The 23,761-nt window shown below is 36.2% G+C and overlaps 1 protein-coding gene across 2 annotated transcripts; it reads right to left on the reverse strand.

Annotated features, from left to right (window-relative positions):
- Positions 1-295: 295 nt before the first annotated feature.
- On the reverse strand, positions 296-22,566 carry TCP11L1 (t-complex 11 like 1). 2 transcript variants are annotated; one of them, XM_026705954.2, is made up of 11 exons: positions 22,100-22,566; positions 20,230-20,342; positions 17,636-17,790; positions 11,976-12,108; positions 10,837-10,957; positions 9,405-9,625; positions 6,269-6,405; positions 5,319-5,500; positions 2,311-2,492; positions 1,138-1,310; positions 296-653 (listed from the first exon to the last, which is right to left on the reverse strand). In XM_026705954.2, exons 3-11 carry the CDS (start codon positions 17,787-17,789, stop codon positions 439-441), a joined length of 1,518 nt encoding a protein of 505 aa, XP_026561739.1. In that variant the 5' UTR covers position 17,790; positions 20,230-20,342; positions 22,100-22,566; the 3' UTR covers positions 296-438. The 2 variants fall into 2 exon arrangements, with proteins under 2 accessions (XP_026561739.1, XP_087777315.1); XM_087921189.1 differs by lacking the exon at positions 20,230-20,342 and having other exon boundaries at positions 22,100-22,542.
- Positions 22,567-23,761: the final 1,195 nt, after the last annotated feature.

The following is a 23,761-nucleotide window of genomic DNA, read 5'->3' on the forward strand; positions in this document are numbered from 1 at the left end:
AGCAAATCACTTGATTCCTGAATTTATATGTACTCCTAAGCTACTGTCTGAAAGGAACAAGTGGAATGCGGTGATGCAAGCCAACCATGCTGGGGACTTCTGTAAAAAGTCTAATTGGAGTATGATCAGCACAATTCTTGAGATACTGCATTTTACCCTAAATGCATAAATGTATCTTCCCCAGGTAATGGTTCAGAGAGAAGTCTGAATAGCAGTGGGCTGTGTAGGGAAAGGTGATCCAGAAGGGTACAGAGGATGGCAGGACCGATTGTAGGGATCCTAAACGAACAACTGGCTTCTAAAGGAAGCTTTCATTTTTCAGCCCTCTTTTACAAAAAAAGAGTAAAAGCAAACTAAAACAGTCTTCTGGCCCTGGACTGAAGCCCTATTACTGAAGGACTGCATACAAACGGATCTGGCATTTTTTTTCCATTTTCTTCACAGCTCAGGAAATTCTTTATTCAATATTTTGCTGAGAATTTCATCATAATAAGGACTGAAAACCAGCTTGTTGTAGTCAACAAGACGAATATACTTGATAGCAATCTCCTCCAGCTCTCTCTGAATAGGGCCCAATCCACCAAGCACAGGAGGAAGTGATTTCTGATGACCACAAGCAAGGTAATTCTCTAAAAACAACTGGATCCTTGAATCTTGAGAAAAGAAGAGAGTTAATAAGGCAATTTAATAGGCCTTAATTTATCCTGTTCATTTTTCTAGAGCCAAACTAAACTTATGTGGCAAATAAATGATTCTGCTGCTTTCTGGTTCAATAAACCTATCTCAATAATAAATTCTAAATTTCCTTCAGCATTATTGTCTTTTTACTTCAAATATCCCAATGCATCTTTGTATTCTAGTCGCATCCAAAGATATAAAATATAAGTGGTCATATCCTGTTTTTACATATATGCAATTATCCCAGGATAAAATCCTGAATCTTTTAAAATCATTTAGCTTGTTCACTTAGCTAAAAGAAATTGTTTATGGATAAAAAAGAAATGGCCTATACAAAGGTTATCCCAAATATTTTCTACTTTTTTATAACATTAACATATTGCATGTTCTCAGATATGAATATGAACTTGCAGACAATTATAAACTCTGAACAAAACTCATTTTATCCATAATGCATACCTATCAATTTGCATACAGCGTTATCAGCATTGGCAAGAGCCTGGATTTGTCCTTTAAGCACAATCACTTTTTCAGATGTAAATGGTGTAAAGCCATGCTGGGAAAGGCAACTGTTAACTTCAGCACAAATCTTTTCACTTATGACAGCCAAAGTTTCATCCAAGTTGAAGGAACTAGAGAGAAAGGTTAGAAGAATTAAAAAATGATAATAAAAAAAACTTCCATGTATTAGAATAGCTCAGATGAAACTTTAAAGCTGATTTATCTGACAGCAAAATCATAAGCCTTGCCCCAAAATAAAAACCAATAAGAAGTCCTGAAGAAGAAAAATGGCAGTAGTGGAAGCTATGCCATTATTTTTGTGCCTTATAAATATACAGGTAGTCCTCGACTTACAACAGGTTTTTTTAGTGACCATTCAAAGTTACAGCAGCACTGAAAAATGTGACTTATGACCATTTTTCACACAACCTTTGCAGCATCCCCATGATCATGTGATCAAAATTCAGATGCTTGGCAACTGGTTCATATTTATGACTATTGCTATGTCCCAAGTCACTTGATCATCTCTTATGATGAGCAAAGTCAATGGGGAAGCCATACTCACTTAACAACCGAGTTATTCATTTCCAACTGCAGTGATTCACTTAAGAACTGTGGAAAGAAAGATCGTAAAGTGGGGCAAAACTCATTTAACAGATGTCTCACTTAACAACAAAAAATTTAGGTTCAATTGTAGTCATAAGTCAAGGACTACCTGTAATAGGAAATTAAATTCATAAACAAATGACAATGACGGTAGTAGCATTTCCTATTCACACTAGGTTTAATTATGATTTGGGGGGAGGAATTCAAACCTGCATTTTTCAGAATGCACATGTGAGTTCACTGGCAGCTTTAGGTTAACTGGCTGGCTGTGAATACAGAATCTGTAGGCCCAGTAGACCAACTGGGGTAACGTTGAGATCGGCTGATTTTAAGTAGATTCCTTATTCCAAGTTCAGAAAAATCTACCAAGCGAATAACATTCCCAATAATTTTAAGGCTTTTTATTATCAATAGAAGTGGGGAAAACACCAGAATCCTTTCAAATAGGTAGGCCTAAGCTCGAAGTTTCATGTCAATAGCATTCAGCATCATACCATAAGAGACCAAAATCTGCAAGGTACTCACGGAAGGTGTAGCCCTGTCAGCAATACTTGGATAGCCATTTTGAGTTTGTTGGTAAAAGCTGGCAAATCAGAAAGAGCTGAGCCTGATGCATTGAATGTAACCAGAAGAATAGCACCAATTAGAATGAGCTGGTCCAACTCCAGCTGCATTTCCTGGAAACGGCTTTGGTCCATTAACACAGTCTGCAAAAACATTTTCAGCACAGAAAATGGATCTAAGTTTGGAATATAAAGAATGACAAGGTGTGATAAGAAAGAAATCTCACAGCCTAACATAAGTGGGCTTATTCAAAGTTCTTAGTATTGTTAATTTCCAAATTATTCTAGGTGTCAGCCTCTCAATCCTTTTGATCTTAAGCTACGGGTATACATGTATGGATTTCCCCCAAAAAATCTCAAAAAACTTATAACTGGCTAAAATCAAACCTTTAGTAAATACAAAGCTTTCAGAGAAGTAAAAAGAAGAAAAGCAAATGTAAAAGTACACCTATAGATCAAATGTTGTATAATTCCTTCTGATTAATTAATATTATATTTCAATTCAAGATATACTTATCTACAATGTCCCATTGAGCTTCTTCAATTAAAAATCATGAGAAAGTTGAACCCTGCCAAGTTCATAGTGTTATAAAAGGTACTGGATTCCATCACCTATCTTGAAGCTGTAAATCTGCTGTAGTTAAATCATTCTGGGCAAAGTTCATATACCAATGAACAGAATGTTCCAGTTTTTAGTAAGCTGATTTTTAAACTACAGTATGGGAAGGAAACCAATATAGATAGAAATTTCTTATAAATCAACATGCCATGTGTATCAAAATATATCAGTGAGAAAAACTGGTGGGTCATTCAAACATAATTTATTTACAGCAATTTCCATGACTGATACAACTCATAAATTATGGGTATAACTTTAAAATCCTAGGTAGCTTGGTACCATAACCTTTGACTTATATAATATATTCTAAACTACATTCTAAGAACTGATTCATGCAGTAAGCATTGCATTTGGTTACATGCATATGCCTAAGACAAAGTGTCATTTTGGTAATAGCTCAAAACTGAACTGAACTGAAGAAGCTTCCTGGATGACAAGCGAAATGTCTTCAAAGAAAAACAAAGTCCAGTTGCTTCTTGAAAAAGCACCTTTGGGACAACTCAAAACTGAATTCTCTTCTCATTTGTCCCATTGTTGAAATCCTTGTCGGTGCTGCTTTGAACTGCTCAAGTATTACACAGCAGCTTCTCAAATAGTCAGAAAGCTTACTGATATTGCTATTAAATTGTCTCAGATACACTGTTTTGTGAGGTATCCTCTTTCCCAAAACTCCAAGAAACACAATAATAAAAAGGCAATTAGTTCTCTATGAAAATAAAGGATCCAGTATCAATGTTATCTATGTGTCATTTAAAATAGGTTTGCTCTCTAACGAGTACTAATAATTATTTTTCCATGAGGATACATTTATTTATTAGATACATATGGCACCTTATTTTTCCATTTAAAAAATAATTTTATTACAGATTTTATAGCAATAAAAGATTATAAATTAGAAGAAAAGAGAAAAAATGCAAGAAAAAGAAGCATAAAAGAACTCTCAAGTGACTTCCCACCCTCTTCAATGCAAGTATAAACAATTCTACTGTATAACTTCTTTGTTGCCTCTTACCTAACAAATATAAAATGCTTCATCCCATAAGCTACCTCTTAACAATAGTCAAGTCAAATATGTAATGTCTTCTTCAATCCAGTTACCAGCAAAAGATCCAAACAAAGCTCTAAAATTTTAATATTAAGTAACATATGTAAAACTCGGCATTCCACATATCAGTTCTTAAGTATAACACAATTTAATTTAAAAGGCTTTCAATGATCCCATTATCCTAACGTAAACAAACTAAAAAAGAAACTTCAAGTTTAATATGAAGATAAATCATTTTTCCTTTACAAAAGACAAGCCCTACTACACATTCTAAATAGCAAATTATCCTGTTCAATGTATGTTCCATGTCTCTACTCTAACTCATAAGCACATCCACATTTTCACAAAAATATAGTTCCAGCATAATATAAAACACTAAAATTAACATAAAGTCAAATAATAAAATAAATTCTTCAAACTTCCTTACTTTGAAAAAAAAAAAAAGAAAAAAAAACAGTTAAATGCAAAATCAGTTTAAGTACTATAAAGTTAGGATTATATAAAATAAGTACATTTAATCCTAGTAGTGTATGTCCAGAATAATTTGATAGTGAAATAAGTGGCTATAAATTTAATAAATACAAAAATAAAAATAAAAATGTAAGTGAATCCAGAGAAGAGAAAAAGTAAGAAAAGAGAATATCTTCTATTTACAACCTCTTGTGAGTATTTGTACTCTTCTCCATAGGGGAGTCTCTGAGGATTTTATTCTGCTAGTCATTGCTGACTTTAGGGGGTGGTGCTCATCTCCGTTTGACCCAATGACCTTGAAACACTTCCATGGTCATGTGTTCAGCATGACATCACAGAATACATCTTCCCACTGAAATGATACCTATTTATCTACTCGCATTTGCATGCTTTGGAACTGCTAGGCTGACAGAGCTGGGACAAGAACACGAGCTCCACCCTGTCACATGGCGCTCAAGTCTCAAACCTTTTCAGTCAACAAGCCCAGCATCTTAACTATTGAGCCATCACACCATCTCCTCTCCGGAGCTACCCTAAAAATAAAATGGAGGAGCTCCAAGGAAATGGGACTTTCTGTGCCTTCTCTAAGGGCCTAAGAACAAGAAGGAAGACATTATTCTCCTGTATACCCAATAAAGAAATGCAACAATTTTCTAGAGGTAAATACTCTTTCCCCACCATTACCCACTCACAACTAGAAATGTGTTTTCTTTCCTTGGATTAAATTCTTCATTGCCTTAACAGGAGGGGTTAAGAACAAGGCTTATTTAAAATCTGTCCTAAGATTTCACACAGTTGTTGTTATCTAGATTTCAGGAATTACAGATATAGTTACTTCTGGGAAAGGTTTCTGCAGATGGTTCCATTTGAGTAGTTGGATATATGCATGATTTTGTACAGCAACAGGACTCAGTGCCGGAACTGCAAAGGCAGCATCATTATTACTAGCACAGGCAACTTTGGATTGTAGATCAACCATGGCTTCTTGCAGCCATTTAGTCACAAAATCTAAGGAATCTATTTGAGAGAGAGAAGGAGAGAGGGAGAGAGAGAGAGAGAGAGATATTTTTTCATTCAGTCATTACTCCACCAATTTATTTATTCATTTAAAATAAACCTATACTGACTTTCAAGAGTGATTTCTGCAGCAAAATACTCATCATGTGCTTCAGAACCATCTCCAGCTTATATCCCCCCAAATACTGATAATTTCTCAAATCCAGGTTATCACACACCTAGCCCCATACAGGAACCAGGAAGGACTTAAATCAGGCCCACAAGTGGAAGGGGTCATATACTGAAGCTATCACAAAATTGGCAGGTACCACCATTTCTTATGCCCATTTAGTTACTCATTATCATAACTAAAACACTTGAATAATTATGGCTACCATTATTGTCCATTTTCCCAGGACATTTACAATCATCCAACACAAGAAATAAATTCCACATTGCAGAATAGCTGCCAGATTTACATAACAAAACCCATGAAATCTGGTGTAATTTTTTTATTTGGCTCAATGTTATATAAAGATGTGTGAAACAGCACTGATTATGCAGGTGGTAGTTTTTAATTTGTTTTGACTTGCATCATTTTGGATGGCAGGAAAACAGGGATTGGGGGCATATCTTATGAAGTTTTTTATTTGATATTCTTTTGAATACTGAACAATTAAGTAAGTTGTTAAAAAATGAAACTGAATATTCCTGCTGAATCTACCTCATAAATTCCATTTTAACAATAGAAGTGTATCATTTAGTAAAGGAAGGCAAGAAAAATCATACTTGGCTGTTTTTCATACAGTTCCTGAAACTTCTTTCTTTCATATTCTACTGACTGTTGCATTAAATGTGGCCTAATGCTACTGACAGCAAAATTAGCCATGTCCATTTTCATCAAATCCAACACAGAGAAAATTGCTCTGCAAAAAATAAAAAGACATTAAGCTTTTCAAAATTTAGTCGTACTTTTAAAAAATAAAGCAAGCCTTGAACAGTCAAGATAATTAACTAAGTCAAAAGAAAATGAAGAATTAGTCTTCTTTCAAGGGAAGTTTATGGAAATAATGAAGTATTATCCAATAGTAGTTACATCGGAATATTGCTTTATATATTATCCTTATTACAAAGCTTTAAATCAGAACTAGAAGTTCTGATCTTAAATTCCCATTATACGGAGATATATCACGTTCAGCCTTTGTATTTGAAAATTACTGTATGAGATTTGAATTATACTTGAAAGATACTAGATTGGAGAAAGCTTCATTATTTTACAAATTATCTTTAAATAGCAATCTTATATCTATTCTCTGGGGAGAAAGTTCCATTGAATCAATTTGGATTGATTTCCGAAGAAAGGCAAATAGCATGATTTTATCCATACTTATTCTGATAACTGTAGCCCAGTTCCTTCTGATAACATATGCCCACCTCAGAGCAATTCCACTTCTGAATGCCAGGGAAGAGGATCTGCTGTGATGAAATGCTACCCATCAGACAATTCCTTCTACACAGAAAAACGGCATTTGATGCAAAATCCCAAGCTAGTAATGTTCCTCCCAACACATAGGGCTTTTTTTCTGGAAGGAATCCATATTTATAGTCAGGGGAGGCTTTAAATAAGAGAGCTCACTGAGACTGGGAAAGAAAGGAATCAAAAAAGGAAAAAAAACAGATCCAATCAGCCTAACATTAATACCGGGGAAGATACTGGAAAAGATAATAAAAAAACAGATCTGCCAAAATCTAGAAACAAGTAAAGTAATAACTAGCAGTCAGCATGGGTTTGTTAAAAACAGATCATGCCAAACCAATCTTATTTCATTCTTCAACACAGTGACTAAATTAGTAGACCAGCAAAATACTGTGGACATAATATATTTAGATTTCAGCAAAGCATTTGACAAAGTAGACCACAACCTAGTTCTTAGTAAGCTAGAAAAAAGTGGAATACATAGCACCACTAGATGGACTCGCAACTGGCTGGCAAGCCGTACTCAACGAGTAGGCCTTAATGGGTCTAAGTCTACATGGAGGGAAGTAAGCAGTCGGGTGCCACAAGGTTCCGTCTTAGGCCCAGTACTCTTCAATATCTTCATTTACGACTTAGATGAGGGAATAGAAGGGGAACTTACCAAATTTGCAGATGATATTAAGCTGGCAGGAATAGCTAACACCCAAGAAAATAGGCTCAAGATCCAGATGGATCTTGATAGACTAAAACACTGGGCCGTATCTAACAAAATGAAATTCAATGTAGAGAAAAGTAAAGTCCTACACTTAGGCAAGAAAAAACAAAAGTACACATATAGACTGGGTGAAACCAGGCTCAATAGCAGTAACTGTGAGAGGGATCTTGGAGTCTTAGTGGACAACCAACTAAATATGAGCCAGCAGTGTGCAGCAGCAGCAGCCAAAAAAGCTTATGCAATCCTAAATTGTATTAACAGAGGTATACAATCAAGATCAAGGGAAGTACTAATACCACTCTATAAAGCCTTAGTTAAGACCACACCTAAAGTACCGCATCCAGTTTTGGTCACCACATTATAAAAAGATGTTGAGACTCTAGAAAAAGTACAGAGAAGAGCAACCAGGATGATTAGGGGACTGGAGGCTAAAACATACAACAAACAGTTGCAGGAACTGGGCTTGGCTAGTCTAGTAAAGAGAAGGATCAGGGGGGACATGATAGCAGTCTTCCAATATTTGAGGGGCTACCACAGACAGGAAGGGGTCAAGCTATTTTCTAAAGCGCCTGTAGGCCAGACAAGGAATAATGGATGGAAACTGAACAAGGAGATAAAGAGAAACTTTCTGACAGAACGATCAACCAATGGAACAGCTTGCCCTCAGAAGTTGTGGGAGCGCCATCACTTGAGACTTTCAAGAAGAGAGTGGACTGCCATTTGTCAGAAATGGTGTAGGGTCTCCCGCTTGGGCGGCGGGGGGTTGGACTAGATGACCTACAAGGTCCCTTCCAACTCTGATTATCTGTTATCTGTATGTCAAAACATCAGTCATAAAACGTTGCACTCCTGCGCTTATCTGTAAAAGGATGCTTAGTCCTTAGGGTACACGTTCTGTTAAAAAGAGGCTCAAACAATTCACAAAGAGCCTACTATTAGGAAATTTGTTCATAAATGAAGGCATGGGTTTTATTTAGTTTGCAAGGTTCTGCATGATAATCTCCCATTTCTTTACCTTAAGCCTGATTAATGAAACTGTGTGAATCTTTACAGGTAGTCCTTGACTTACGACAACAATGGAGCCCAAAATTTCTCTTGGTAAGTGAGATATTTGTTAAGTGAATTTTGCCCCATTTTATGACCATTCTTCACACATTTGTTAAGTGAATCACTGCAGTTGTTAAGATAGTCACATGGTTGTAAAATGAATCTGGCTTTCCCATTGACTTTGCTTCTCAGAAGGTTGCAAAAGGTAGATCACATGACATGAGGACACTGTGACCGTCATAAATATGAACCAGTTGCCAAGCACCTGAATTTTGATCACATGATCACTAAGATGCTGCAATAGTTGTAAGTGTGAAAAACTGTCATAAGTCACTTTCTTCAGTGCCATTGTAACTTCAAACACTCACTAAATGAACTGTTGTAAGCTGAGGACTACTTGTACTTTGTTAGGATTGGCTATAAGGGGCTTGAACATTCACCTTAAAGAGCTGGAAATACACCTTACTACAAAACATTACAAGAATTATCCTTAGCCAAAGAATAATCTTCCTTTATTATTCCAAATTTCTTCATTCTTAACATAAGGTCCCCAATAAAAAGCAAAGAAGAAAATATATTCAAGTAGTCCACATAGCATCTAATGCCTGTTAAAAATGATACAGCTGATAAGCCATTTTGGACTGAAGACTTATTCTTTTTTTTTTTTCCTTTTCCCCCTCTAGCACCTGAACAGGGGAACAATTTCACGAATGTCTTTCAACTTCTGAATTTCTTCATCTCTCGCTGGAGCACAGAGTGTCCCCATCATTCCAATGATGAATTCTGCCAGCTTAGAAATGTCAAGGGCACCATTCTCAGCTTCCTGTTTTATCAGATCCAGATCAAGAGCTTCGGTAATCTGATTTCTTAATCGAGTATGGCCAGGCAGCAAAAAAGACAAGAGAGCCTGAAAGAAAGTAATGTCCTTTTTATTAGCTCCTAGTACTAATTACACTGCTGTCATACCATTCAAAAATAAAAACCACTACAGTACAACGTTATGTTACTACGAAAAGTGGTTATATAAAAATATACAGTCAAATGACCTTAGGTTTCAGAGTTTTATTTACTGAAATTTGGACATTCAAGATGCAGTTGAATATAGATTTTTGCTCCATTGTTTTTTTAAAGCCTCTTGAGCAGTTTAATTGGGAAAAATTGAAAAAGCACAACTGAAACAAAGCAAACAATTCTGTTTCTGCATGCCCTACGTTTTTTGCAACACTTTTCTCTCCCAATACCATGCTACAAAGAAGCAACGGATAGAATTTCAATATGGTAGGCAAAGGCTTATCTAAAAGGTTATAGCCACTGTACAGCCAAATCAAAAAATCTTGTTCAGTCAAGTGGCAGCATAGAATGACCAGCATAATGACTCAGTAGTATCAGGTCATAAGCCAGACAATAGTACATTCATTTTAGAGCAATATATGACAGACTTTAAAGGAGTGAGAAGAGAGCAAAGCAACAAAAGATATTTCAAAACTACAAATAAAGGATCTGCATTGTCCATCCATGTTTCCAAAGCATAAGAAAACAAATAGATCATGATTTTAAGGAAGTAAAAGCTTTCTTTAATGAATCAAACCAGAGTTCATCTAACTCAGCATACCATATTCCACAGTGTTCCAAAAACTGCATCTGAAAATCAAAATGGGACACAAAGGCCCATTTTTACATCTTCATTTGGTAATCCATGTATTCCATTGTTTTTGAATACTTCAGTACTTTAAGAGTACTAGCAATGATATAAATGGGATCATTTGGAAGATAACACATATAAATCATCCTTGCTAGATGATCAGGAATCATTTGAAGTTACAATGGTACTGAACGAAGGGACTTGTGACCAATCCTCAAAGTTTTGACGGTCACAATGCCCCCACAGTCATACGAACAAAATTTGGACTTTCCACATTTATGACCACCTCCTGCTGCCACTCCTGTCCCCCAACCTGGCTGACCAGCTATTCAAAAGATTTGAATTCAAACTTTGAAGATCATTAGTTGTACAACTAAAGCTGTACATAGACTGCTGCTACTTCAGTTATTTTTAAATAATTATATTTGAAGATAGACAAGAAATATTCAAATGATAACAAATACTTTCAATCTTACCTCTTTAATTTCTCCTACCAGTTTAATTGCGTGATCATATGAAGGTGGGCTTTCTTTTAACTGTGCTTCCAAGCAATCCCAAAAAGCTTTGTGGACAATATCTCTTACTCTTTTTTCAAGACTGGTAAGCAAAATGAAGATAAATAAATGAAAACATAATCAGCACATGGGACTTAGAAGAAAAGCAACTCTGATGTGCAGTTAACCAAGAAACACACAAGAAAGGCATAAATGGGTAAATCTCTTGCCCATGAACCCACGCAGAGTATATATTCAAGGAGGAATCACAATGGAGAAGGGCAAGATAATTTTTTGCTTGGCTAATGACTATGATAACAGTACAAGAAATTCAGCTGGTTTTATTACTCATTCAAATATATGGAAGGGAATGGCTACCAGAGAAGGTGAAGAGCTTCAATTAACCCAGGTTTTGAAAGCTTCATGTATTATGTACCAAACAAGCAATCTGCCTTTATCCCATGCTTGTCTCTGTATGGAATTTCGTTTTAAAAAAGCATATGACCTTTTCACTGTTGTTGGCAGTTGCTAAAACGATAAAATGTGCAATTAAAAAGAAATAATGGAATGCTTGGCCTGGTTTGGGAGACAGCATTGGGGAAGATACCATCTATAAACAAAGAGTGGTACAGCTTGGAATACATGATTTTAAGCATTTTTATTTTTTTTATATTAAATCATCCATGACAACTGTTCTTCCTTCTGCAAAGCAATCACACACTTTGGCAAGAGTTGCCCAATTCCTATTGTGTTTTAATAGCTGTTACCATACTTTTGTTGTTTGTTTACTGTATATTGTATATTTTATAAGTATTGTATTGTTGCAGGTGCATCTTAAAAATAAATAATTATGTCATAATATATTTTCTATTGCTCTTAAAAGTTTCCATGGGTATTCTTCCATAAAAGAAAAATAGGCTCTCTTTAAGATTGAGTCTAATGGGCTATAGAAGATTTCCACAAAAAACCTTCTGTAGTATTGGTTTGAGCATGTTGGAAATCTATTTCTTAACTGCAGTAGTGACCTCACTTTTGGAGCCACTGGTCATGTTTCTTTTCCTTTAAGATTATGAACTATAGCCCAGCTCTAGAATTTTTTCAACCCATAATAGGCCTCTTACCTGTTTGCTGGCAAGTCAACCGGCTTAATCTGAAAACCTCCATTGACAACAATCTCATGGGCCAAGGCCATGTTTGTAACACCTTTTGCTGTATCCATCAGTTCCTCCACTGACACAAACTGAGCAGGGCTAGCTGTGGACCAAGGAAATATGCTTCAGCAAAGAATATCCTACTTTGTTGAACATACAATCTGATCATTTCAATCAAGCTATACAGTACCTGAAGCGGTAATATAATCATGTATTATACATATGTACCCATCACTATTCCCTTTCAAAATAAAGAATCCTTATGCAACATGGAGAACTAAGAAATGCTATGTAAAATGTTTCTTTTTTATTAACTGATAATAGTTAATTTATCCCAATCTTGTTATGCCAACATCATTCACACCTGTCAACACATTTCTGCTTTTGCAAATCATCCTAGTTTTTAATCATATCTACATAGTAGTTCACAATCTTTTGTTCTTTAAATTTCTCACTACTCTAGTTTTAAGGGTGTTATAAACTCCACAAACAAGCATGTTCTTGGTCTTTTTTTCTCTCTCATCCCACTCACACTTTCTTCATGTATTTGTTGTGCAATTGGATCCTCATCCACTCTTTAGCTATGATCAAATTATTTCAGATCTGGCCTGCACATTGTTGCCAGGCATAAAGCCACTTGACGCTTCTCAAATTTTGCACATTTGGTCGATCGGAATTTAGACAAGAACCTTCCTAAACATACTTAGATTACTAATGTTTACATTAATCTTTGGTATGAGGAAACAATACAGGCATTCTTCCAATCTTCATGCACAGATACAACCATCACATGTGTTGAAGAAACTGCACTGCCATTCATAAACGAAGTACATCCAAAGTTCAATGTTTTACGGACTTCCGGTTTGAGCTTCTTTGGCGACAGACAGTCTCTGAGAGGTTTCGATCCATGCTCGCCGCTGGAGTACCCCAAGCTGGCTGGTTTTGGGGCTAAGCCACCCCGTAGAAGTGGTGAAGAAGCAGGAGACTGCCTGCAGGGTTGAGGAGAGCCGCATCTCTCCTCCCCAGCTGGCATTACTCCCTTTCCCGAAGGCGGTTGTAGTGGTGGTCAGAAATGGCCACCACAAAGAAGAACTCGACCGGAAAAGAATGTGCAGGAGGAAGATAAGAAGAGAAAGTTTTGGTTGACTGGGTCAAACAGCAAAAGTAACAAATAAGGTACCCTGGAATTGAAACTATTAAAAAAAAACAATAACATTGTTCCCTAAGAAGATTTTTAAGCTGCGAAGCAGAGAGAAAAGGGAAAAGATTTGGGGGTTTTTTTCTCCTTTTCCTATACTGACAGCTAAGAGACTTCAGCAAGAAATTGGAAAAAAATCAACTTTGACATTAATAGGCATTTAATGCTGAAAATAAAAAGTCAAAGGGATAATAAAGATTTCTGGATAATCAAAAGCTTTTGAAAACAGGAAAGGAGAGAAAAAGAATAAAAGGGCAGGATCTGGAAGGGAGCAGACTGCCTAGAATTAAAAAGAATTTACAGCAAAATCTCAACAAGACTTCCAAAAGATACATTCTAACTGAATTATCGCAACAAAAACCCCAGGAAGAGAAAGTCGAAAAAGAAATAAGAAGAAATAACTTTGGACTATTTGGATTACTTGATGATTTCTGGATTTTTGGTTATTGTATTTGAATGACTAAAATCAATTGGGTGGTTGTTTAAAACTGTTTAAAATGGCTCCACTTTTAGAAGAACTGAAAATGGAACTTAAAAAGTACAAAGAAGATGCACAAGAAGGGAGAGGTTCTTTTGGCTTCGTATTTCAGTTTTTAGAAATGGAGATTTGGAATTATGAGAAACAACAAGAAATGCCTGCAGAACAATAAGATTGTAACAAAGAAGAAAGTATCTTTAATGAACAAGTAATCTTAGGTGGGGGGAAAAAATGAAAGGGGGGAAAGAGAATGGAAAGTTTAAGATTGGGAAAAACAACTCCAAAAAAAAAAATAGCGTGAAAAATAAGTATAAAATCAGAAAGCAACAGAAGAGAGAAATGCAGAAGAGAGAATTAGAAGTAGAGAGACAAGGGGATAAAAAGGGGGAGGAGAAGATGAGAGGGAAGAAAACAAGGAAAAGAAGTTATAAAGGACAGAAGCAAAATATAGAGAAACAGGGCCTATTTAGAGATGATGGGTGAAAATTTAATGGAAAAGGGGATTCTGCAAAGGTACATAAGATGGTATTGTTATATTGGAAACAGAAATAATTTTAGAAAATATGAAACAATGTGTGATTAAAATGTTTAATAAAATAGCTATCGTAATTCAGTAGAATGCTTGTCAATAAATAAATGTAACAAAATGAATATTTAATGATTTACAAAACATATGTGAAGAGAAGTAAGGGAAAAATTAATTATGGAGATTATATGCGTCTTTAAGGAAGCATGATATTTAATTGAAAAGAAGTGTTAAAGATGTTAAGATTTTAATGATTATTAATGAAAGAACTGAATTGGAATGGAATGAGGGTTTATAATTACATATATTTATAATCTTTTTTCTTTTTTTAAAAAAAGAATATAGTGTGTATTATAAGAATGTGCCAAGCAGAATTCGACTGGAAGTTATGTATTATGTATTATATTGAAGGTCATAACCTTAAGGTATATATTGAAGTTTAAATAAGAGTTGAATGGATGTAATTCAAAGATATAAAGGTGTCATACTCCAATTCGTAACTACAGGAGAAAATCTGTTTAATGAGAAAAGATAATATGAAATTGAAACAGACAAAAGTATAAATATAATGATTTGAATTGAGATGAGATAATCAAAATAAAATTGAGAAAATTAAATGAGGAGAAAAACTATATAGAAAATGTAGACTAGTATAAGATATGGAATAGAACACAAAAAGGAGCATGAAATTGAGTTTTGTGTCTGTATAAAGAAGTTCAACCCGGGACCATGCTATTTTCAAAAAAGATGTTTTACTTGTATTTTGTATGTGTAAAAACCCAAATAAAACTTTATTAAAAAAAAAAAAAAAGTTCAATGTTTTATCAGTTAAAGCAGCTGTACTAGCACCCTTACCATTTTTCAGCATTCTCACAGTACTTAAATTATTTTTCATAACTTTCTCTGCTTGGACAGTAACTTTTATAGTTCCTTTCAATTTTACTCTGACATAATCTTTCCTATTCAAATCTCTATTTTTGTTTCATTTTGCTTTCAACTCAAATTATTTTATCACCTTTATTCTTAATGTAGTTATCTTTGCTATCCCCTGTTCTAAGCCTCTTGTGAACTTCTCTCAAAGCAGTTCCTAAAGTTTTAGATTTTGACAGGGGATGAAATGATAAGGGTGAAGCCACATGGAGAGAAAAGATGGGCTTAATGAGCAATCACTCAACCACTGCTTTATCAATATTTACTTCATATTTCTTTATATCCCACCTTTAGAATTTTTACAAGTAAAGCAGCAAACATATCTAACACACCTTCCTCCTCCTATTTTCTATACAACAGCAATCCTGTGAGGTAAGTTAGGCAGAAAGAGAATGACTTGCCTAAAGTCACCCAGTAGAGGGACTAATGGTGGTTTATAAAACTAACAAAGAAATTATAAACATTAATACAGCTAAATCCAGCAATTTAAGTATAGTCTGAAGTATTTTATGTGTTAAAATTCCAAAGAACCGATCATGTTGTACCATTATCAGGACCAATATTTTGGATATTAGAAAGAAAATACAATCCAAGTACTGCATGTTAAGTATCAGGAAGAGTTTATAAAGAGCCACGGTGGCACAGTGGTTGGAATGCAGTATTACAGGCTGACTCTGCCCACTGCTAAGAGCTTGATCCTGACCGGCTCAAGGTTAACTCAGGCTTCCATCCTTCCAAAGCCAGTAAAATGAGGACCCAGATTGTTGGAGGGAATATACTGACATTATAAACCACTCACAGTGTGCTATAAAGCACTGTGGTGTGGTATATAAGTCTGCTATTGCTATTAATAATAAAGAAGCTTTTAATTATGATGTTGATATAGTTCTAACAGAATCCAATTCAAATTTTCCATATTCAATCCACAGAAATTAACTTCACTACCTTTGAAATGAAAAAGTGGTTTTCATTAAGAAACTTAGGTGTAAGCATATGTACATACTACCGTGTTTCTCATATAAGGCCAGGTCTTATTTTTTTTTGAGCCCCCAAAAAATGGCTAGGACATCTTTTCAGGAGTGACTTAATACCACCCCTTGCATCTTCGGGCGGGTGGGCGGCGACGGCTTGGATGTTGACCTCGGCGTTGGTGGGCCACTTCGTATCAGGGTCAACGCAGGCAGCACCATATCCGGGTGTGCCACAACAGTACTTCCTAACGGCAAGCCCCCCCCACCATTCCCCCCCATTTCGCATGTTTTAATATAGGCCTTAATTTGGGGAGAGGGGCTTAATTTCATTTCATGCCTATAAAACATGCTGGGACTTCTTATTGGGGGAAGGACATATTGTTGGAGAAACAGGGTATTTTTCATCTCTTTTCTGAAAAAACATGGTCACAAAAAAATGAAGGTCTCCCCCAAAGGAAAGGGAATTGAAATGTTGGGTAAAAAAATTATATTATTATTATGGTTGGTTGCACAGTTGTTTGGACTGGATTTGGCATTTTTATCAATGTATTGATTATCATTACTTTCATTATAGTATCCATGCTTTGAATAAGAGTAGTGGCACACAGAGATTAAGGATAAACAAAGGGCCATCTGTGTAAGATGAAACAGAAATGTGATTGCAAAATAGAATCAGCATTTAGTTCTTAATTCAGAAAATCTCCCAGATTGGTAGACTGAAGATTGGGCAGTTTTATGTTAGCCAGACATTAGCTTGCTAATTAGCTTAAAAAAAACTTTTATTGAGACGTTGTACAGTATCATAGTGAACATTCTAATGTATACATAGTACATATTAAATATGTGTTTAGTTTAATTAATTTGTGATCAAAACCAAAATATCAAACCTAATATAGTCAGAAAAAAACAAAAGGAAACACCTTCCCCAGGAAATTAATAATATTATCAACCATCAAGGCAGAGATAAATCTGCCAGTAGGTGCTGCCAAAATTAATCTCAGAAGCTGTCATATAACAATTATAATCAAACAATCATAGCAAACCCTATACATTTGTGCAGGCATTTTTTAATTCTAACCAAGCCAAACAAGAAATTAGTAGGAGCAGAATTAATTCAGAGCACTATGGCTGATTAAATGGGCAGTGCAACAGAATGTCCAAGAGTACCTGTTTGAGGAAGGGCCCAGGGGACCTTGCGGTAGTATATACTGTTGAATTTTCCCTCCAGGAACATAAATGGCAAGGCATTTAATCTGGCTAATGAAACGATTCTTTTCTATAGAGGAATTAGGTAAACAACAAGGTCCCACCATTGCAATAAAGAGGCTTTACTCCATTCCCTATGCAGGTCCAGGTAATTTTCTTGGAAAACACATTCATAGTGAGTAGTTTCTGAGATTTTTTGAGGTGAGGGTAATGTTCCTTTTATCAGAAGAAGGCTGCATAGATGTGCAGAGCAAAAGGAAACTTGCAGGACAATTATTTTGCTTGTGGTAAAAAGTATTCTACTGAAATAATTTTGCTTACCCTCAGGTATGTTGCTTCTACTAGGACTTGGTGTGTTCTGTCGAATCTTCTTTCGGACAACCTGCTCTGCATTGTCCACCTGGTCCTGTTGATTATCTTGTGACACATCTGATTTTCCCTCAGTTACATTTGGTATGTTTGGATCCTGAGACATCCTCAATTTTGGCAGTTAAGAAAGATGGAATTAGACATTCATATATTATCACTGTTGCCAAATTCTATACTAAACCATTATTCATACAAATTTGCATCTACCATAATTGATGTAATCTAATTTTTAAAGGTGAAAAAAGTAGAATACTAAAATAACAACCTAGAAGTTATAATAATCCTAATCCATTTTTTTTAAATTCAGCATGATATATTTGATTCTGCAGATTAAGAATTACATGTATGGAGTGTACTCATTTAATAAGCACACTCACACACAAGTTGAATGAAGTGTTTTGTTGAACAACTAAATCCTAGGATTGCTTTCAGATGAGACTAACAATCATAGGTAGACACAGTGGGGAAAAAGAGCATTGCACAAAATCTTTGTGCTTGTTTATGGAGTTTTTTTTAAAAATTCTATTTTTTGTTTTGGGATAGGAAACCTTAAATCTGATACCACCTTATTTTGAGATATATGTAGTACCCAAGACACCAAGTGATAAAATAAGCAACATTCATCACTCAGTGAACTTATACCATACTGAAATAATATTCTTGAAGTAAATGTTCTAAAGCTCAAACAAAACACAGAATTAACTTTAAAGCTAAATGGCAATCTATTATTGGCTATGAACCAAACGGATTCCAATTAAATTAAAACATATTGTGCAATAGCATCTCTCATCCCTGCAAGAGGAATTCCTGCCTAGGCCTCAGACTTTTAATTAAATATTCATCTAGTTGTCCAAAACATAAACAATTACAATTTCTCTGAGTGCAATGACTGCTAATGAGAAACAAGGCACCAATTTCCAAGCAGAGTGTGAAAGACAGTGCTTTTGTCAACTTTCTGCACCTAGAACAGAATGAAACAAAATTCATCCCTTGCTGCATTTCCATGCTGGCTAGAGGGACAGCATCCTGCTTTGTGTGCTAATTGCAAACCAACAGATATGATGCTAAGGGAAAGAGATGGTCATATGATCAACCTATTGTGCTTTGATTCCAAAAGAATATCTGGCATGGTTGTAAACATAAGAAAGAGACATACTGACCAGCAACATATATGCAGATCTATATCTCTGCCACCAGAGAAAAGCACATAAGGTGTCTTTATGGATGGTGAGTACCAAGCAAGTCAATGAAATACTATATTTTTCTATACATTGTTTGCTTGTTTTATTGTAAGCTGTCCCGAGATGGGCAGCCATATAAATTTCATAGTAAACAAATAAATAAAATTTCCACCAATCTATTGAATTTCTTGTTCAGTTACTGTTTATTTTTTATTGTTTTATATTTAAAAGTGACTGACGAAAGATAGCCTATCAATCTTTTCTACTCTATAATGATGACTGAACTGATCTACATTTGTATTTGCACATGGAGTTGTGAACATTTTAAGTTTAAAAGTTGTCTATTATGACATCAAAAGTATATTTAAGTTTTTATGCATAACTATTATCAAATAGATATTGGAAAATTACACTTCACTTCCTATACTCAAAATACTGACGTTTTAAGATACATTCCTTCTCTGAATACCTGTTAAAACATATGTTTTGTTTACAATATTAGAGTCCCCTATAGCTATAGGTAATCAGAATAATCAGAATAAACATGCTAACTCACTGCAGATCCTGGCACAATGCGGCAATTGAAAAGGAGTAAGTAGCAAAATCTTAAACATCCTAACAGAGGTACAGAATTATTTCCAGGACCAAGACTGGTCTTGAACAACTTGCTATGGCCAACTGGCCACAAACATTTTGCCACAGCCAACTTATTATGCATTCAGTGTTTATCAGCACAGAATATGCAGCTTTCCAAACCGTAACTCTGAGTGCCAACAGTATCATTACTATTAATAATTATGGTCTGTTGTTCCAACTCAAAATGAAAACTGAACCCATGTTTGAGGCACAAGTTTAGTTTTAATTTTTTTTCTGAGAAACTTATACTTTTACAATAAGGAAGTCCCTTATTCTAAACAGGTAGTAGGAGAAAATATCTTGCAAGATAAGGTTGTTAGACTTTTAACAAACTACACATATTTGCTGAAATACATATGCTAAGGTGCAGTGTTTTAAAAAATGGAGCTTAAAAATAATCTAGCTCTAAAATCTTTGTCCTATTTTAGTTCATTGTTTCAAAGATAAATTAGTCTTGTTGAAAGAAAGTCTTTCATAATCCAGAAATCAACGTCCCTGTAGCAAGCAGACATAAATCATGTGAATTATAGTTCATAGAATCTTTTGCACAGATAGTAGTCAACTGTATCATGAACAAAATATTAAAACTGATCAAGTTTGTTATTAATAAAATAAAATTTAATTTTAAAAAGGCATTTCTACAATCAGCATCTGAATAAAAGTCAGATTACTGAAATCAATTTTCTATATCACTCCAGAACTCTGTCTGCCTTATAAATGAACACTTACTTTTCACTTTAATGTCCTTGTAATAAGGTATAAATATGTATAGGTATAGAAAAAAAAACCACGAAAACAAGATGATAATTTCTAGCCAGCAAAACCAAACAGGATCAAGACTTCTGAAAGACAGACATACCAAAATTACACTTTTTTAAAAAGACAAGAAAAGCTGAAAGTATTAATAACAAACCCTGTTTCTCACAAATACAGAATGCTAGATTTAGTATAACGATTTGTAGGAATTTAAGACAGACGCACTTTCTCTCAATGACTGCCTTTTTTCCCCTAACCATGCCACCAAAATGGATTACCAAAATGAATTATTAGAATGAACAAGGAGCAATGGCTGGAAACTAAGGAGAGAACCAACTCAGAACTAAGGAGAAATTTCCTGATAATTAGAACAATTAATCAGTTTGCCTTCAAAAATTGTGGGTACTCCATCACTTAAAGTTTTTAAGAAGAGATTGGACAAATTTGGCTTAATACTTCTATCCAAAAGAATTCTAATTCTTGAGATTGTTTGATGCTGAATAGATCTGAAAGAATATTTATACTCTTATATGCAATTACAGTAACCAACATGCCAACCATGATCAATTTTTAATTTGGAATCAGATTTATCCTCATGGAAAGGTCAAAAAATAATTCTGTCATCCATGATTACATGATTTAACCCCACCTCTTTACATGGCCACACATACAACATGTGTAAAGAGAGATAGGGTTTATAGCTGCCATAGTGAACTGACTTTTTTTTAAAATTAAACTTTCCCCCAAAAAATCGTGTTTTCCTCCTTTCCTTCAACATTCTTCCCTGCACACACAAAGCCTTAATGTAAGGCACAACACATATAATCTATTTGCAGAACCTTTCTCAGTGTAAGTCACACAAAAAATATGAAAATACTTTTCATCAGGGTTGCTGATGCTGATTTTCCACTCTCTATCTGGGTTTATAGCTTTTTCTTTTAATATTTAATGAAATCTAAGTTCTTCTATACATTACATTATATTGTATGTATTAAATAGGTAAAAATAACTTAGTTTAAGCTGACTGTATTTTTTGTTATCATGCGTGTCTGGTTTGAGGGTGAAATCTTGGTTGGTTTAGGAAACCTTGCTGACAATGGGTAAATTAATAGGTTAAAAATAATTCAGTTTAAAACTCATTTATTGTGTTTGCTGTTATTTGGGTTTTTTTGTGTAGAATCTGGACATGAGTATGAAATCTTGGTTGTTGTTTTTTAAGAAACTCCACTGGCAAATGGTTTCTCATTTGTTCTTTCACAAGCCCAGGAACTAAGGAAATAAAGAAGCAACCTTTGAAATTTTTTCATCAATAAACAGCTCAACCATCCCCAACCCGCACAGACAGGTAAGATGCTAGAATATAAGCTGACAGCAAACAGCGCTCCTTGCTAGCACTGACGATGTTAAGGGTAATGAAACGTCTGCAAGAAAACAAGCAAACCCAGAAAGCACCAAGGACCCCTGTTATTTTTCTTCCCAAGGCCAAGGTCGGCAGCCTGGGCGGGGGTGGGGGGGAGGGGGTGAGACGAGACACGGGCGTCAGAAAAAAAAGTCCTTGACCACCCCCGCTGCAGCCACTGGTGAATTAAATCGCTTTTCTCGCCGCGGGGACAGGATGGTTTTATTTAAGGGACTTAAAATCGCGGCTAAGCCTGCATCTGACGGATAGAAAGGAGGCCTTTCCGTTTCCCAAAGCCACACGCCCCCTCCCCCTCCCTCTTCTAGCCACAGCTATCCAGCCCATTTAGTGCCGAGGGGGGAGAGGAAAAGGGTCGGCACTAGATGGGCTGGGTCCTAGGTCGCTCTCTCCCCCACTCCCAGCCCCGTCTGCTTCCTTGCTTACCTGCGCGGGCGGCGGCAATTTTTCACCCCCTCTTGCGACCAGCTCCCAAACGAGGCGGGATGGAGAGCGGAAAGCCGAGGCAGGGCGCGGCGCCGGCAGCGCAGTACCAACAGCAGCCACACGGGAGGCCAGACACGGAGCTTCTTCTCGCGCTTCTCCTCACGGCCAACCGAGGCTCTGCAGCGGCACGGAAGGGGCTGCCAGTCCGCCGCAGAGCGCAGCCATGTTAGCTCCCCGCTGAGGCGAAAGAGAGGGCGCGCACGCGCGTGCAGCCCTGAGGAACAATAAGCGAGAGGCGGCGAAAAGATGCCACTGCTCCGGCGGCGTTGTTCTCGGACGGGGCGAGGAGAGAAGGGCTTTCTCTGCAGAGATCGGACAGGGTCTCTCCCCGCCGAAGCCCGTTCCAGCAGTCCCGGGCTCAGCATCCAGTTCTCCTCCTCCTCCCCCGCATTACTGTGTCTTCCTCTGGGCGGGCAGATCCGCCTCGCAAGCAAAACGACAATTCCGCCTTCCCAAAGCCCCGGGAATAGGAGCGTGCTTTTGATTTTAAAGTTGGGAAGAGAGAAAAAAATGGGGGAAAGACTGCTAGCAATGATGTTTTAATTATTATTATTTTCCAAAGCACCAGAAGGTAAGGCAAGAAACACTGGATGGAAACTAATCAAGGAGAGAAGCAATCTGGAATTAAGGAGAAACTTCCTAACTGTGAGGACAATTAACCAGTGGAACAGTTTGCCTTCAAAAGTTGTTTTATCATTGGAGGTTTGATTGGACAGTCACCTATCTGAAATAGTATAGGATCATTTAATGGTACCCCCATTACATCATCACTGTAATTTAAGTCTAGTGACTTCTTGAATAAATTCACACAATGAGCAAAGCTATAGGGTCTCCTGCTTGAACAGGGGGTTGAAGCAGAAGACCTCTAAGGTCCTTTCCGCCTCTAATCTGATTGATTGATGGAGTGTAAAGGCTCTGCTGATTCTTTTTATGACCCAGTGAAGCAGGTTATTAGTAAATGCTAAGAAGAAACACAGTATATTAGAATGCAAAGGAACTTTACAGTAACGATGTTCTTTCCGTAGATGCTGGCTAGGATTTCTGCAAGCAATTCCAAGGCAAATGCAAACAAACAGTAATGAAAAAAAAACATTTATCTTTGTACAGGTAGTCTTCCATTTACAACATATTTGTGTAATGACTGGTCATAGTTACAATGGCATTGAAAAAAGTGGCTTATGACCAGTTCTCAAACTTCTGACTGTTGCAGCATCTTCACAGTCACATGATCAAACTTGATGCTTCACAATCAGCATATATTTACAATGATTGCAGCATCCCTGTGCCCTGGGGATTGTCATTTGCAATCTTACTAGGAAGCATCTGACAAGGAAAGTCAATGGAAGAAGCCATATTTAATTAAAGATCACGATTCACTTAATTGTAGTTATTTGCTTAATGATGTAGGCAAAATAAAAAGGTCATGAAATGGGGTGTGACTCACTTAACAACATGGAGATTTGGGGCTCAATTGTACTCATAAGTTGAGGATTTCCTATACTTACAAACAAGCACAATACTATAATGAAAAAGAAAGGCAATTACAGTACTCCAGTCCTTAAAGCAACGGCAATGAAAGAAGCAACAAGAGCTGCAACAAGA

The sequence above is a fragment of the Pseudonaja textilis genome, chromosome 1 (genome assembly GCF_049901715.1).
Source record: "Pseudonaja textilis isolate UNSWEBS1 chromosome 1, rPseTex1.2, whole genome shotgun sequence".
NCBI classification, from domain to species: domain Eukaryota; kingdom Metazoa; phylum Chordata; class Lepidosauria; order Squamata; family Elapidae; genus Pseudonaja; species Pseudonaja textilis.

Bases quoted from the DNA above. Each gene is read 5' to 3' on its own strand.
- TCP11L1 (XM_087921189.1), bottom strand. From the start codon at position 22,524: ATGCTGAGCCCGGGACTGCTGGAACGGGCTTCGGCGGGGAGAGACCCT. The intron at 17,791-22,099 runs GTAAGCAAGGAA...GCCAAAATTGAG, and splicing joins AATTGCCGCCGCCCGCGCAG to GATGTCTCAGGATCCAAACA. The intron at 9,626-10,836 runs GTAAGATTGAAA...ACTTTCTTTCAG, and splicing joins TGGTAGGAGAAATTAAAGAG to GCTCTCTTGTCTTTTTTGCT.